At 42.0% G+C, this 14,628-nt stretch overlaps 2 protein-coding genes across 3 annotated transcripts in view; one reads left to right on the forward strand and one right to left on the reverse strand.

The window, feature by feature from the left end:
• Nucleotides 1–2,718: 2,718 nt before the first annotated feature.
• Nucleotides 2,719–12,612, forward strand: LOC124013040 (thioredoxin-related transmembrane protein 2-B-like). The gene is made up of 8 exons (XM_046327160.1): nucleotides 2,719–3,040; nucleotides 3,577–3,637; nucleotides 5,259–5,372; nucleotides 5,558–5,634; nucleotides 5,897–6,003; nucleotides 6,208–6,273; nucleotides 6,441–6,570; nucleotides 10,000–12,612. Exons 1-8 carry the CDS (start codon nucleotides 2,852–2,854, stop codon nucleotides 10,177–10,179), a joined length of 924 nt encoding a protein of 307 aa, XP_046183116.1. The 5' UTR covers nucleotides 2,719–2,851; the 3' UTR covers nucleotides 10,180–12,612.
• A 280-nt stretch (nucleotides 12,613–12,892) lies between these two features.
• The window catches only part of LOC124013039 (palmitoyltransferase ZDHHC5-A-like), a 39,076-nt gene continuing 37,340 nt past the window's right edge, over nucleotides 12,893–14,628 (reverse strand). The window contains exon 12 of one of the 2 annotated variants that reach the window (XM_046327159.1): nucleotides 12,893–14,628. This exon is cut by the window's right edge and continues 31 nt beyond it. In XM_046327159.1, the coding sequence (XP_046183115.1) occupies nucleotides 14,431–14,628 (198 nt within the window). In that variant the 3' untranslated portion in view covers nucleotides 12,893–14,430. The other variant, XR_006834807.1, reaches the window with a different exon arrangement.

The raw sequence follows: 14,628 nt of genomic DNA on the forward strand, positions 1-14,628 counted from the left end.
TAGCTAGCTAGCTAGGAGGATGTCATGTCATTGGAGGAGTGGGTGAGTGACTGACTTTTCCCCCTCATATCATTTTTCGGTGGCTATACACAGCTAGAGATGCAGATGTCATTTGGTTAGCTAGCAAGAACTTGAACGACTGTTATCCAGTTAGCATATCTCTTGTGTTTGCAAATTCACTCTGGCAATCGACTCCGATTTCAGAGAACTCTCGTCTAAGTGTGCCAGAGCGCAGAACAACTGTTGAATTTACGAAAGCGCAACACCCGCTGAATATGATCAGTGTCAGTAAACACAGGCAAAAAAAAGTACATTAGTCAACAACGATCTAGATAACATGTAAACAGCCTAACCAGCTCTGCTACAGCGAGTAAAATGGTCAGAGTGAGGTGTTCTCTCATTTGTGTCTGGAAGTAGCTAGCTAGCAAGCTAGTCAACTTTAGACAGTTTGCTTGGGTTCTTGGTTGGGACAACCATGCACTGGTAGGCAAGCTGTAGAAGGACGAGGAGGCTACAATTCCCCAGTGCAATTTTAACGGCCAACTACCTGAAAAAGTTTGGGAGGATTTATCGAATGTTCCTTAGTTAGATTTTAGCTAGCATTAGTTGATCTTCTTGTTGTTGATGGGCATAACTGAGGGAGAGAGAGCCTACCTTTTAATTGTTGTTTGATGAATAGGACTGTGAAGTTCCCAATTGTAGGAGGACTCCTGTGGTGTTTACATTTGTCAATTTTCAACAACAACAAAAATTGCTCATGTGTATTAATATGTATACATTTTGTAACCCTGCGCTTCCCGTCGTCCCAAGAGTAATGGTTTTGGCCACTACAGTCTTGCTTCACTACACACTTCACTACTTTGATTGGTGCAGCAAAACCACAAGTGTCTATCCAGCAACTTGTTAAATATATTTTGTTGTGCTGCTGTTACATTTGTATTGGTGTTTCATGTGTGATGCACTCAGGGTGTTGCTACATATCCTTCTTTGGATGTTGAACCTAAACAAGCACTTCCCCTCTAGGGCCGGAATCATGTCGAAATAGGGGCAGATATGCCTTCTGGTGGGCGCCTTTAAAGTATTTGTACAAATCCCTTATGTTTTTATGTTTGAAAAGAGAACTGAACTGAAAGTAGAATTGGGCATATAAACTAACTCACTGGCATTTAAACAGTGTAGCGCAATTAATAAGAAAGTATAAATCTGTCATGGGTGCATTCATTGCAATTGACACTGACAACATATTTTTTATTTTGCTTTAATAAAAGGAAAATCATTATTTTAGCAGGTCATATACAGGGTATATCAACTTCAATTGACAAGAAATAGGAAAATAGTTTAAATTCAAATGTAAAATAACCTTTTGGACATTTTCTTGGGAACAATAGTTGGGGCTAACGAGTGACGCAGCGGTCTAAGGCACTGCATCTCAGTGCAAGAGGTGTCCCTGCAGTCCCTGGTTTGAATCCAGGCTGTATCACATCCAATTGTGCGCTATCCCATAGGATAGCACACAATTGGCCCAGCGTCGTCCAGGTTTGGCCGTCATTGTAAATAATTATTTGTTCTTAACTGACCTGTCTGGTTAAATAAATACACATTTATTGAAATATGGATGCGTTTTAAGATTATATTTCTCACCGATAACACCCCTCTTCAGAATTATCCAACGTGTTTTATTCTTCCTTTATTTCACTATTTCACACTTCATTTTAGCGTTTTCTCACCAAAGCTCCACAGAAAAACCTCCCAGCAGATGTCTCTGTTACTCCATAAATACTCTTCTACATAAACTGCTGAGCAGAATAAGAAGACGTTTATTTATTTTTTATGTACACTGAAAACATTGATTTTATAGGTAGCGTTTGCTGAAACTGGTGCAATAACTACACCATGGGCATTAATGTGGAGTTCCCCCTTTGCTGCTATAACAGTCTCCACTCTTTTGGGAAGGCTTTCCACCAGTGCTGTAAATTACTTAAGTAAAAATACTTTAAAGTACTACTTAAGTCGTTTTTTTTGATTATCTGTACTTTACTAATTGTATTTTTGACTACTTTTACTTCACTACATTCCTAAAGAAAATATTGTACTTTTTACGCCATACATTTTCCCCGACAACCAAAAGTACTCCTTACATTTTGAATCTTTAGAAGAACAGGACAATTGTCAAATGCATGCACTTATCAAGAAAACATGTCATCCCTACTGCCTCTGGCCTGGTGGACTCACTAAACACAAATGCATATTTTGTAAATAATGGCTGAGTGTTGAAGTTTGACCCTGGTCCTTCATACATTTAAACATTTAAACATACATTGCTTAATATAAGGAATTTGAAATTATTTGTTTAACTTTTAATACTTTAGTATATTTTAGCAATTACATTTACTTTTGATACTTTAAGTATATTTAAAATCAAATTATTTTACTCAAGTAGTATTTTACTGTCTGACTTTTATTTGAGAGACTTTTTATAAAGGTATCTATACTTTTATGATAATTGGGTATTTTCCCCACCACTGGTGATTTGCCTGCACTGTCGGCTGCAATGTCGAACAAGCCCTGCATTTAAAAACTATTCCAAAAACGCCACTTTTTTTCCCAAATGAAGGAAAGGGAGGAATCTGTTTTTCTTTTGCCCTTCCTTTTTCGGAAAATGTAACCAATCATTGTTCCTTATATGTTTTCAACTGGCCAATCACCACCATTTCACAAAAGAGGCGGGACTATCTCCAAGGATTCGTCCGCATTGACCTCCGCCACATCCTTCGTGCCCTTTAATTCGCACATTGGCAGACTGGAAATTTATCCAGCGAGTTTTATTTTACTTGTCTATCTAAATTAGAAAATGGCGTTGCTAACACCTCTCCTTGCATTCCTCTACCACTTACCGCAGGTGTACAAGTGGCTGCTAAAACCGTACTATGTCGCGTCTCTGTTCATGTCAGTCGCGTTTCTCCTGATCCGCAAGACGCCAGGCATCTGCGAGCATCTTTCGACACAACGAGAGGATGGCAACCCCTGCGACTTTGACTGGGTCAGTATTGAATGGTGTAACAAATGGGGATTGAAAAATGGTAGGAAGGATACACGTGATTAGGCCGTGATAAAGACTGGTTAGATTGCCAACGAGCTAACGTTAGCTATCCCATGCTAAATGTGATGACCGAGTGGGAGTTTAGTTCGCTACATGAATGGCCATTCTGAAATTCGGTGGGAGCTGGCCTGGGTTCGACACTGAAAGATGCTATAGAGACTGTAACCCGAAACTAAATCGGAAAGTAACAGTAAGATGATGTGAGACAGAACCGAACAAAGGGTGGGTGTACTGGGGAGTTTGCAGGTGCGTGCTACCAGGACCTTGTTTTTTTATATATCTTTTTTTTTTATCTCGGGCTGAAAGTGCCACCACCATGAGTTCACGCACCAAAAACCACCCAAAAAAGTACACGGGCAAAAACTGGAGTTAGTTGCACGCCTGCCCCGACCCTGTAACGTAGAAGCAGTAGATGAAACGTCAAAAGACTAGAATGCCCTGACCTGTATGTTTTATTCTATTCTCATGTTCCACAGAGAGAAGTGGAGATTCTTATGTTCCTCAGTGCCATCGTCATGATGAAAAACAGAAGAGCTAGTAAGTATCAGCCCTGAACTAGAGCCCTGTCATCATCAGAGATCATACTTTTATGACCCATTCTCTCATCTGTTTACTTACTTAAAAACAGACTGACAACGAGGCGCACGCATCGTTATACAAAACTCCTTGACCAAATACAGCAGCTCACTATCACTAATTCACTCCATGTAAATGTTTCATACAGAGCTAAATTCAAAGGTTAATCATCAGCGGAGTTGTACCTGTCTGCGTTTAGACACTATAAAACTGCCCCCCCGCCCCCATATCAGTTGGTCATCATCACAAGTTATCACAGCCACATAGCATTTTAGAGTTTATTCGTCACATGCACAGGGTCACACATGATTGCAGGGTACAGCTGACTAGTGGTGGCTATTCAGCAGCCTGGTGGTCTGTGGGTAAATGCTATTGGCCAGTCGTCAGTTTTTGCTATGACGGTCCTGTACTGACTACGTGTGGGGCTGAGGTCATAAACCCCGCCTATTTCTATTGATCTTCCCAGCGGTCTAATGCACTACAGACCCCGGTTCGTTTCCAGGCTATATCACAACGGGCTGTGATTGGGAGTCCCATGGGGCGGCGCACAATTGGCCCAGTGTCGTTAGGTTTTGGCCGGGGTAGGCCGTCATTGTAAATAAGAATTTGTTATTAACTGACATGCCTTGTTGAATACACAAAAGTCCCATTTTAACCTTAACCATGCTGCCAACCATATGCCTAACCTTAAATGAAGACGGAAAAAAAAAAAACATTTTTGTTTTGATGAATGTTTATGATATAGCCAATTATGAGGCTGTTGTATCTAGGGGAAACACCCTCAGTTTGAGCTTGGGGTCTCCTTCAGCAGGCAGACATGTTTGTTTTACATGACATTCAACACACGGTTACCATTTCCGTTAAACGATTGGTACCCACTCACATTGCTAGCGAAGTTTCACTTTTGTATCCACAAGGCTAACATTTTCTGAGAATTAAACTTTGTCGGAGCAAATCGTTTGGTGTAAAGCCAAATGTTTTTTTTGTTCTTGGTTACTGCTGTATATTCATGATATTGTTCTAATTATTCATCCAATATGCTATGGCAAATGTCTTGTCCACACAGCCTTATTTAAATTAATACTTTCGTGTTGTAAACAGGCTGTTTTTAATAGATCGTTCACAGGAAGAAATGATAAGGCTGTTTTGTCTGTTGACCTTGTGGTGTCATTCTGGTGTTTACGTTATTGTGGCTCTGTTGTTGGTCGTTGGCGCTCCCTTCGTCTTTCATCGGCCTGTCTCTCCCTCCTCCCTAAAGTGAATCCCTCACTTGTTAGGCCTCAACTATAAACTGTCCCTCTTTCTCAGGCTCAAACAGTTTTGACACTTTTCTTCATAGTTCTTCGTGTCACTCCTTACCCGTCGTTTTACAAAACAGTTTGTTCCTGTCTTCTATTCACGTCGGTTCTTTCTCCGTCGCTCTAAATGTTATTGTTCTTTGTGTTTCCTCCCCAAGTTCACTCTTGTCCTCAACCTGCAAATTGTCCTTATTCTATGCCATAGTTTTTACTCATTTTTTTTAGATGAAAATCAAGGTTGTTTACTTGATTTAACCCCTTCTCTCCATCTCTCGTCGTCTCAGTAACGGTGGAACAGCATGTGGGGAACATCATTCTGTTCAGTAAGGTGGCCAACGTTATCCTCTTCTTCAGACTGGACGTCCGCATGGGCCTGCTCTACCTCACCCTCTGCATCGGTCAGTACGCGCACTCGCATGCATACTCACTTTGTTCATACATACACATGCATGGATACACACAGACACGCACTCCTCTACTGTTGTGGTAATTAGTTATACCGGTAAATGCCTAGTTAGATGACATGGCCTATAACCTGATGGCCCCTCATTCGGCTCTCTGATTGGCTGATTGTGTGTTCCAGTGTTCCTGATGACCTGTAAGCCTCCTCTCTACATGGGCCCAGAGTACATCAAGTACTTCAGTGACAAGACCATAGACGTGAGTACCACAGATTACCTCTAAGGCTCTACTGTGACTGACAATATTGCCATGTTAGTTTGAAAAATAACACCGATGCGTGTATCAAAAATTATACTTTCACAGGATCGCCGAAGGTGACACCAGTTAGGTTGTTTTTGACATTTCAGTTGAAAGTATTTTTATCAGGTGATTTCAAAGCCGATCTACGCAGAGGATGATTTTAATTGATTGAAATTGGACTTTTAGTGAAACTGATGGCTGACTTGTGACTCTGTTGCAGGACGAATTGGAGAGGGACAACAGGGTGACGTGGATTGTAGAGTTCTTCGCTAACTGGTCCCCGGAGTGTCAGTCCTTTGCCGCCGTCTACGCAGACCTCTCCCTCAAGTAAGACGGCGACTAATCTTCACTCTACACGACGAAAGTCTCCATTTTAATGCGTTGCACCATAAACCCATAGCGTCAATCAACATCCTCTCCTGGATTGTGTTCCCTATTAGTATCACCTGTCAGTTTGTGGTGCAACTGAAGTGGTACTGCTATTGCTGCGAGTTTGTTGGGAAATTGACGTTTTCTCTCTCATGGTTACAGGTATAACTGTGCTGGGCTCAAGTTTGGGAAGGTGGACATCGGCCGGTATGGAGACGTGTCTAAGAAGTAGGTCCCTTTTCTCATTCACTCTCTTTCCTCCTTTCTCTCGCTCGCTCTCTCTCTCTTTCTCTCTGCAGATTGGAGTATATATTTAAGTGAAGTAGATTTCTGATTGGACGTCTCTGATTTTGAAACATTGTAATTGCTTCCCATCCTCCATCGCTCTTCTCCAGGTACAAGGTGAGTACCTCTCCCCTCTCCAAGCAGCTGCCCTCGCTGCTGCTGTTCCAGGGGGGCAAGGAGGTGATGAGACGCCCCCAGGTGGACAAGAAGTGTAGGGCCGTATCCTGGAGCTTCACTGAGGTGAGAGGATTGGTTTCAAAGCAGAACATAGAAATGCGCACACACCAGGGTTTCCGTTAGCTGATAATAGCTGACTTTTAGTGTGTGTGTGTGAGAGAGAATTTGCACCAGCCCATTGACTGGGAGAGGGGAAAATCGTAGTTATCGGTCTAAGTTAATTAGCATCATATAGTGTACAGTATATTCGCTATGTATTTTCTCACACTCGTGTAGGATACCGCGCCTTTGAGCGGAACAGCTGAGAGAAAAGAGAAAATGCATACATAGGCAATGGAAGGCATGCTCTTCAGCATGTCATACACTTTGCAATGAACTGGAGGCTGTATGCTTTTGAAAATATATACTTTTGAAAACATGAACGCTTTAATACATATTGAGGCATGTCTTACCTTGCTTCAAAGTAGCCTAGCCAAAATCAGACCATCTTTGGAGGCAGGGGTAATTAGCGGGGTATTTCCCCCCCCCCCCGCTGCTAATTTCATTATGGAAGGAACGTTTGTGCGTAGCCTACTGCCTTGTGTGCATTGCTGCTCTTAAAATGTGAAGAAATAATAGTTTATCAACATTTTATGTTAAACGTTCTGATCTGTTGCATCAGACTCATTGCGTTAACTTTTATTTTTTATAAAGCCCAGTACTGGTTGTATGAATTTGGGATCTAACGTCCCCCAACTGTTCTGGAGTCTGTTTGGAATAGGCTATTTCTTTCTCGACAAGCTGATTTTAATAGAATAGTTTAACCTTTTCTGCTATGCGGGACAGTAGTTTGACATAGACTAAGTGATTTTGCTGTTCGTTACTCGTCTTGGCTGAGGAAAAGTAAATGTGGACAGTCATTCTAACATCCTCAAAGTGCACATCAGAATGAGGTAAGAAGGACCTCACATTGTTGTGTCCTTGACTTCTGTTAATGAATTACCATCTAAATGTGATTTGTCATTCTGAGCACCGTGTGTGGACGCCTTAATCCGGTTACACACCCAATCAAATCAAATGTATTTTTATAGCCCTTCGTACATCAGCTGATATATCAAAGTGCTGTACAGAAACCCAGCCTAAAACCCCAAACAGCAAGCAATGCAGGTGTAGAAGCACAGTGGCTAGGAAAACCTCCCTAGAAAGGCCGATGCCTGGTTCCTCTCTAGGTTATGTGGCCAGTCCTCTTCTGGCTGTGCCAGGTGGAGATTATAACAGAACATGGCCAAGCTGTTCAAATGTTCATAAATGACCAGCATGGTCAAATAATAATAAGGCAGAACAGTTGAAACTGGAGCAGCAGCACGGCCAGGTGGACTGGGGACAGCAAGGAGTCATCATGTCAGGTAGTCCTGAGGCATGGTCCTAGGGCTCAGGTCCTCCGAGAGAATTAGAGAGAGGACACTTAAATTCACACAGGACACCGAATAGGACAGGAGAAGTACTCCAGATATAACAAACTGACCCTAGCCCCCCGACACAAACTACTGCAGCATAAATACTGGAGGCTGAGACAGGAGGGGTCAGGAGACACTGTGGCCCCATCCGAGGACACCCCCGGACAGGGCCAAACAGGAAGGATATAATTTTTTTGGTTCTAGTCAGGATTCTAGCAGCCGTATTTAGCACTAACTGAAGTTTATTTAGTGCTTTATCCGGGTAGCCAGAAAGGAGAGCATTGCAGTAGTCGAACCTAGAAGTGACAAAAGCATGGATTAATTTTTCTACATCATTTTTGGACAGAAAGTTTCTGATTTTTGCAATGTTACGTAGATAGAAAAAAGCTGTCTTTGAAATGGTCTTGATATGTTCTTCAAAAGAGAGGTCCGTGTTCAGAGTAACGCCGAGGTCCTTCACAGTTTTATTTGAGACGACTGTACAACCATTAAGATTAATTGTCAGATTCAACAGAAGATCTCTTTGTTTCTTTGGACCTAGAACAAGCATCTCTGTTTTGTCCGAGTTTAAAAGTAGAAAGTTTGCAGCCATCCACTTCCTTATGTCTGAAACACATGCTTCTAGCAAGGGCAATTTTGGGGCTTCACCATGTTTCATTGAAATGTATAGCTGTGTGTCATCCGCATAGCAGTGAAAGTTAACATTATGTTTTCGACTGACATCCCCAAGAGGTCAAATGTATAGTGAAAACCATAGTGGTCCTAAAACGGAACCTTGAGGAACACCGAAATTTACAGTTGATTTGTCAGAGGACAAACCATTCACAGAGACAAACATGATTATTTTCATCATTGTGTCAAGAGATATAGTACTAAAACACTTGAGCGTCTCTCTTGATCCTAGGTCCTGGCAGAGTTGTGCAGACTCGGGACAACCGAGCTTTGAAGAAATACGCAGATTTAAAGAGGAATCCGTAATTTGCTTTCTAATAATCATGATATTTTCCTCAAAGAAGTTCATGAATTTATCACTTTTGAAGTGAAAGCCATCCTCTCTTGGGGAATGCTGCTTTTTAGTTAGCTTTGCGACAGTATCAAAAAGGAATTTCGGATTGTTCTTATTTTCCTCAATTAAGTTGGAAAATTAGGATGATCAAGCAGCAGTGAGGGCTCTTCGATACTGCATGGTACGGTCTTTCCAAGCTAGTCGGAAGACTTCCAGTTTGGTGTGGCGCCATTTCCATTCCAATTTTCTGGAAGCTTGCTCCAGAGCTCGGGTATTTTCTGTGTACCAGGGAGCTAGTTTCTTATGAGAAATCTTTTTAGGGGTGCAACTGCCTCTAGGGTATTGCGCAAGGTTCAATTTAGTTCCTCAGTTAGGTGGTTAACTGATTTTTGTCCTCTGGCGTCCTTGGGTAGACAGAGGGAATCTGGAAGGACATCAAGGAATCTTTGTGTTGTCTTTGAATTTATAGCACGACTTTTGATATTCCTTGGTTGGGGTCTGAGCAGATTATTTGTTGCATTTGCAAACGTAATAAAATGGTGGTCCGATTATGAGGAAAAACATTAAGATCCACTATTTATTCCATGAGACAAAACTAGGTCCAGAGTGTGACTGTGACAGTGAGTGGGTCCAGAGACATGTTGGACAAAACCCACTGAGTCGATGGTGGCTCCGAAAGCCTTTTGGAGTGGGTCTGTGGACTTTTCCATGTGAATATTAAAGTCACCAAAGATTAGAATATTATCTGCTATGACTACAAGGTTCGATAGGAATTCAGGGAACTCAATGAGGAACGCTGTATATGGCCCAGGAGGCCTGTAAACAGTAGCTATAAAAAGTGATTGAGTAGGCTGCATAGATTTCATGACTAGAAGCTCAAAAGACGAAAACTTTGTTGTTTTTCGTAAATTGAAATTTGCTATTGTAAATGTTAGCAACACCTCCTCCTTTGCGGGATGCACGGGGGATATGCATATACTTCCAGTTAATTTCACAAATGTCCTTAAACCCAGACATGCACAAACACACTCTCAATCACACTCTCAACAGGAGAACATCATCCGGGAGTTCAACCTGAATGAGCTCTACCAGAAGTCCAAGAAACTCAATAAGTCCAAGGGAGACTGGAGCGACAAGATCAACGAATCACAGTTCCCGCCGTTGCACGAAGAGGAGGAGCCCGAGGTCGACGCCCAGGGGGAGGAGACGGAGACCAAGAAGGACAAATAGAATTGTCAGGGGTAGTGGCCTCAGAAGAACGCTGGGACATCACAATGGGACTAGCTGGTGTTCTGTTCTATCGAGGGAACAAACATGATTGTTTCGAATCCTTTTTTATTTTGCTATGTACAACACGATTTGAGTTGCAAAATGTGATTATGATTAACTCGATATTAACTAATATCTCAACTGTGCAGTTCGATTTGTACGTCTCCGTCATACTTATGAGTTGCATCGATCTTTCCTCCAGTTCCCTGGAGAAACTCTATGCTCATCATTGGTTGTGTCCCAAATGGCATTCTATTACCTAATATAGTGCACTAGGGAAAAAGGGTGTGACTTAACAATTGAATGCATTTTAATTAGGCTTTAATATTGGCACACTATAATTATACACTCCATTCCTTGTGTTTCACTTGATTTAAAACTTGTCCCATTTGGGATATAGTGTGAATTTACACTCCGTCCAGTCCATGCACCCATTGAACTGAAGTTACATTGGCTTCCTCTGAAATGGCTTAATGGTTCAGACATGGTCAAGTATTTTACGCCAGCTACCTACCTTCGACTGGGTCCATGATAATGATAATGTGTATGAGCCACGGCCTCTGTCCCAAAAGGTCTTTGAGAGGAAACTTGTTTTATTTTTTTTCTCTTCCATAAGTGGTTGTCACCTCATAGTTTTCAGTTCAAGATGATGCTGGAGTGAACAGAGCATTTGGCTAATAACACTAAGTCCATGTGAGAACTAGACCTGTTATTTTGTCATCTACAAAATATCAGAGATGGTTGAGGGAGGCACTGGTAGTCTCTATCCCTCACTCCCCTCCATGACAGAATATCCCTCACTCCCCTCCATGACAGAATATCCCTCACTCCCCTCCATGACAGAATATCCCTCACTCCCCTCCATGACAGAATATCCCTCACTCCCCTCCATGACAGAATATCCCTCACCCCTCCATGACAGAATATCCCTCACCCCTCCATGACAGAATATCCCTCACTCCCCTCCATGACAGAATATCCCTCACTCCCCTCCATGACAGAATATCCCTCACTCTTCTCCACCCTGACAGAATAGGTAGAATTACATGTTTACTTTCAAATGCTCCCATCTAAACGATTAACATTTTGACACCAGCATCTCATTTTACTACCTGTTTGACATTCCCTTGGTTACTGTAGAATTGTGTCTCAACCTTCCGTTCAGAATGTGTAGATTGATTCCGTAAATGGGTGAGCCTGCCGCTTGAGGTGTCTGACATGGTTTTTTATGCAATAAAAATGTGTACATGACTACATTGAGTCTGGCAATGTTCCCGACTGCAGGAACATTGCCTTTAAATGTCAATTTGCACTATACTATAAATCATGCACGAGGGGGTGTGGTATATGGCCAATATACCACTAAGGGCTGTTCTTAGTGCCTGGACACAGCCCTTAGCCATGGTATATTGGCCATAAACCCGAGATGCCTTATTGCTATTATAAACTGGTTACCAATGTCATTAGAGCAGTAAAAATTAATGTTTTGATATACCACTGCTATCAGCATTCAGGGCTCATCCCACCAGGTTTACAATTAAAGATAAATGGGAATTTAAGCAACATGTATGTTTTGGTGGCATAACGTTAAAAAAAAAAAAATACTGCATAGTTTCCTATGAACACGAAGCGAGGCGGCCATCTTTGTCGGCGCCGGATGTTGAACCTACATTTTGGCACCGCCTTCTGGTAGTGACGGCATTTAAGAGTTATGGAGGGAGGCGAGACATGAAGCCAAGCTTTGAGCCCCCCCATCAGTAGGAGTTTGCTCCCTACATATGAACCTGAGAACTACTTATAGGCACCACTGACTGATTTAAACCCCACAATGATTCTCTGGCCCCTCTGGAAGAAATTCTGTTAAGTTGCATGAAAATCTACTGTAACTGGATCATAACTTTTAATTGCCAATGTGGAATCCTTTGGTCCAACTTCAAAGTTCTACTCTGAATGTGTAGTAAGTATGGGATAGACTATATTCTGCCCTTTCTCGTGTGTTGCATTGGCAGACCTCAACTGCAAACAAAAAGAACACTGCCTTTGGTTTTAAATACTTTATTACCAATGCTCAAACACACACGCACATACACACATGCACACGCCCACACACATACAGAGCTATACAGTACTTTTTCAATTGTATTTATTTATTTCAAAACACCCAAGTCCAGGGCCTGTACTTGTCTAAACATCATCTGTAAGGGCATTGGCTGTTCCTGATGGCAGTCAAACATATTGAGTGACGTGCTTTTTTTTGTTGTCCTAGACCATTTTGTTTCATTCTACGCTCCTGACTGGTCAAACAAACTGTCAGTCTAAAGCAATGCCCTGTAAATTGTCTTAATCTTGCAAAAAAAGAAGAAAAGTACAAATTAAATATAAAAAAGGATGTTACTGACTTTCAGCTGCTCATCATTGGTTTAAACCATTAACGAATAAAAGAGTAGGTTGATATGAATCTCTTGCTCTCTCTGGATTGGTCGCACCAAAGCATGTGATCCTCGCTAGTTTCTCAATAGGTCAGCTAGTGGACTGCAACCAGAGATGTCAGTATCCGGACCAATAAAACAAAATATTGGGTGTGTGTTATGGCATTCTATTCCCTACATAGTGCACTGCTTTTGACCAGAGTCTTTTAGTCCCTGGTCAAAAGTAGTGCACTATATAGTGAATAGGGTTCCATTTCAGACACACACATTACAAAGCTCAGAAGTAAACAATCAGAAAGTACAGCAGGGTATTTCTGAAATATGCCCCAAGAGAAGTCGAGTGGTTACTGTGTATCAAAGGACTTTAAAAATGCTACATCGCCTTCTTTTATCAAATACATTGTTTCCCATTGGCTGAACCATATCATTGTCCAGCTCCTCTCTTTGGCTGAATACTCAAAACTCAGCCTCTGATTGGCTGGTGCAGCCATCAATCCAAATTAGCCGCATTCCAGTGCTCGTCGGAACTAGGAAACTGACATTTTCGACTTGCTAACTGGTTGAACGTGGCACGTGTTTAACTAAAACCAGTTAATAAGTCAGAAATGTCCCAAGTTCCGACAAGCACTTGAACGCGGCAACAGTTTCTTTCCTGTTTGGTTATAATTCTGAAATTAACTCAAACCAGAAAAACCCTATATCAGCCCGTAACAAAAAAAATCTTATCAACAGCTATATATAAATTCATATAAAATAACATTTTCAAATTAAATAAGTAAAATAAAATAAAAACACCTTGATTATCAAGGCCATTGCTCCAAAGTTTGTTTAGAAAAGGCTGCTCCATCTTTAGTACAGACCCGATGATTGTGTCACTGGTCGAGTTTCTTATTTTTTATCATTCCATTGGTCCTTAAGTGAAATCTCCGCCCACCCGGGGAACCAGGCCAGGCCAAAAACTAACTCTACCAATGATCCTGCTGTCTACTACAGTTTAGCATCTCCATTTCTGATTGGTCGCGAGAGAATGGCAGCGTGACCACTAGCCAATCACAGTGGCCCGTAGTGGCCGGTGCATGCCACAGTCACCTTTAAATGCCACTGATTGGAGGAAATCACCATAAATTCCAAACATATAATTCTGTACAGAGAATGAATCATTACATATTTATGAATGAAAGAACATTTGTTTTTCTCTTTAAAATATTGGCTGTTTTTACAAGCAGCCCAATCCAGATGTATTTTTCCCAATCAGATCAGATCCTTTTACTGTCTAAGAGCTGATCTGATTGGTCAAAAAACTATCAGAATTGAGCTGCCTGTGTCTACGCAGCCATGTTGATCTTCCTTATTTTATCCAATAAAGGCAAACCCAGTTGTAACTGTCAGTCAATCATTCCCACAGAGTTCAATCTGCCCAGGAATTGGTGGATTGTCAAAGAGTCCCGCCTCTTATGATTGGCCCGTAAGCCCACCATGTCATAATGGTGTGTTGTGTTCTTGAATGTGATTGGGTAAACAACTTCCTCCCGAATAGTTCTGTAGTTCCTTGACTGGAGGTCTCTGAATGAGAGAGGAAGTCCGGAGTCCATCGCATTTGGAAGAAGAGCAAGAAAAGTATGTCATTTCACTCTTCCTCATCACCCAACTTTTAAAACGTCTGTGTATTAAAAGCTTTCCCCTCCTGAAGGGTCCGAGAGGCAGAAATATCATCAGTCAATCTCTGACGCCTCCTTCACCTTTAACCCCTGACACCATTAGTCAGAGTAGCCGCCCGTCAAACTCAGACTGAAATCTCATAGGTGGTCCCGCCGACGCCAGTCACTTTCTTCACCCCGCCCCCCGGCTTGTGGGCGGGGCTCTGGGTGTTTCCAGGGCTGGGATAGACCTGTCCGGGGCGAGTGGACATGCTGATTGGGTGAGAGGGGGAGGAAGGGGTGGAGCCTGAGGAGGAAATGGAGGACCTGGGCTGCCCGTTCGT

This window comes from Oncorhynchus gorbuscha, linkage group LG24, assembly GCF_021184085.1.
Source record: "Oncorhynchus gorbuscha isolate QuinsamMale2020 ecotype Even-year linkage group LG24, OgorEven_v1.0, whole genome shotgun sequence".
In the NCBI taxonomy this organism is placed as follows: domain Eukaryota; kingdom Metazoa; phylum Chordata; class Actinopteri; order Salmoniformes; family Salmonidae; genus Oncorhynchus; species Oncorhynchus gorbuscha.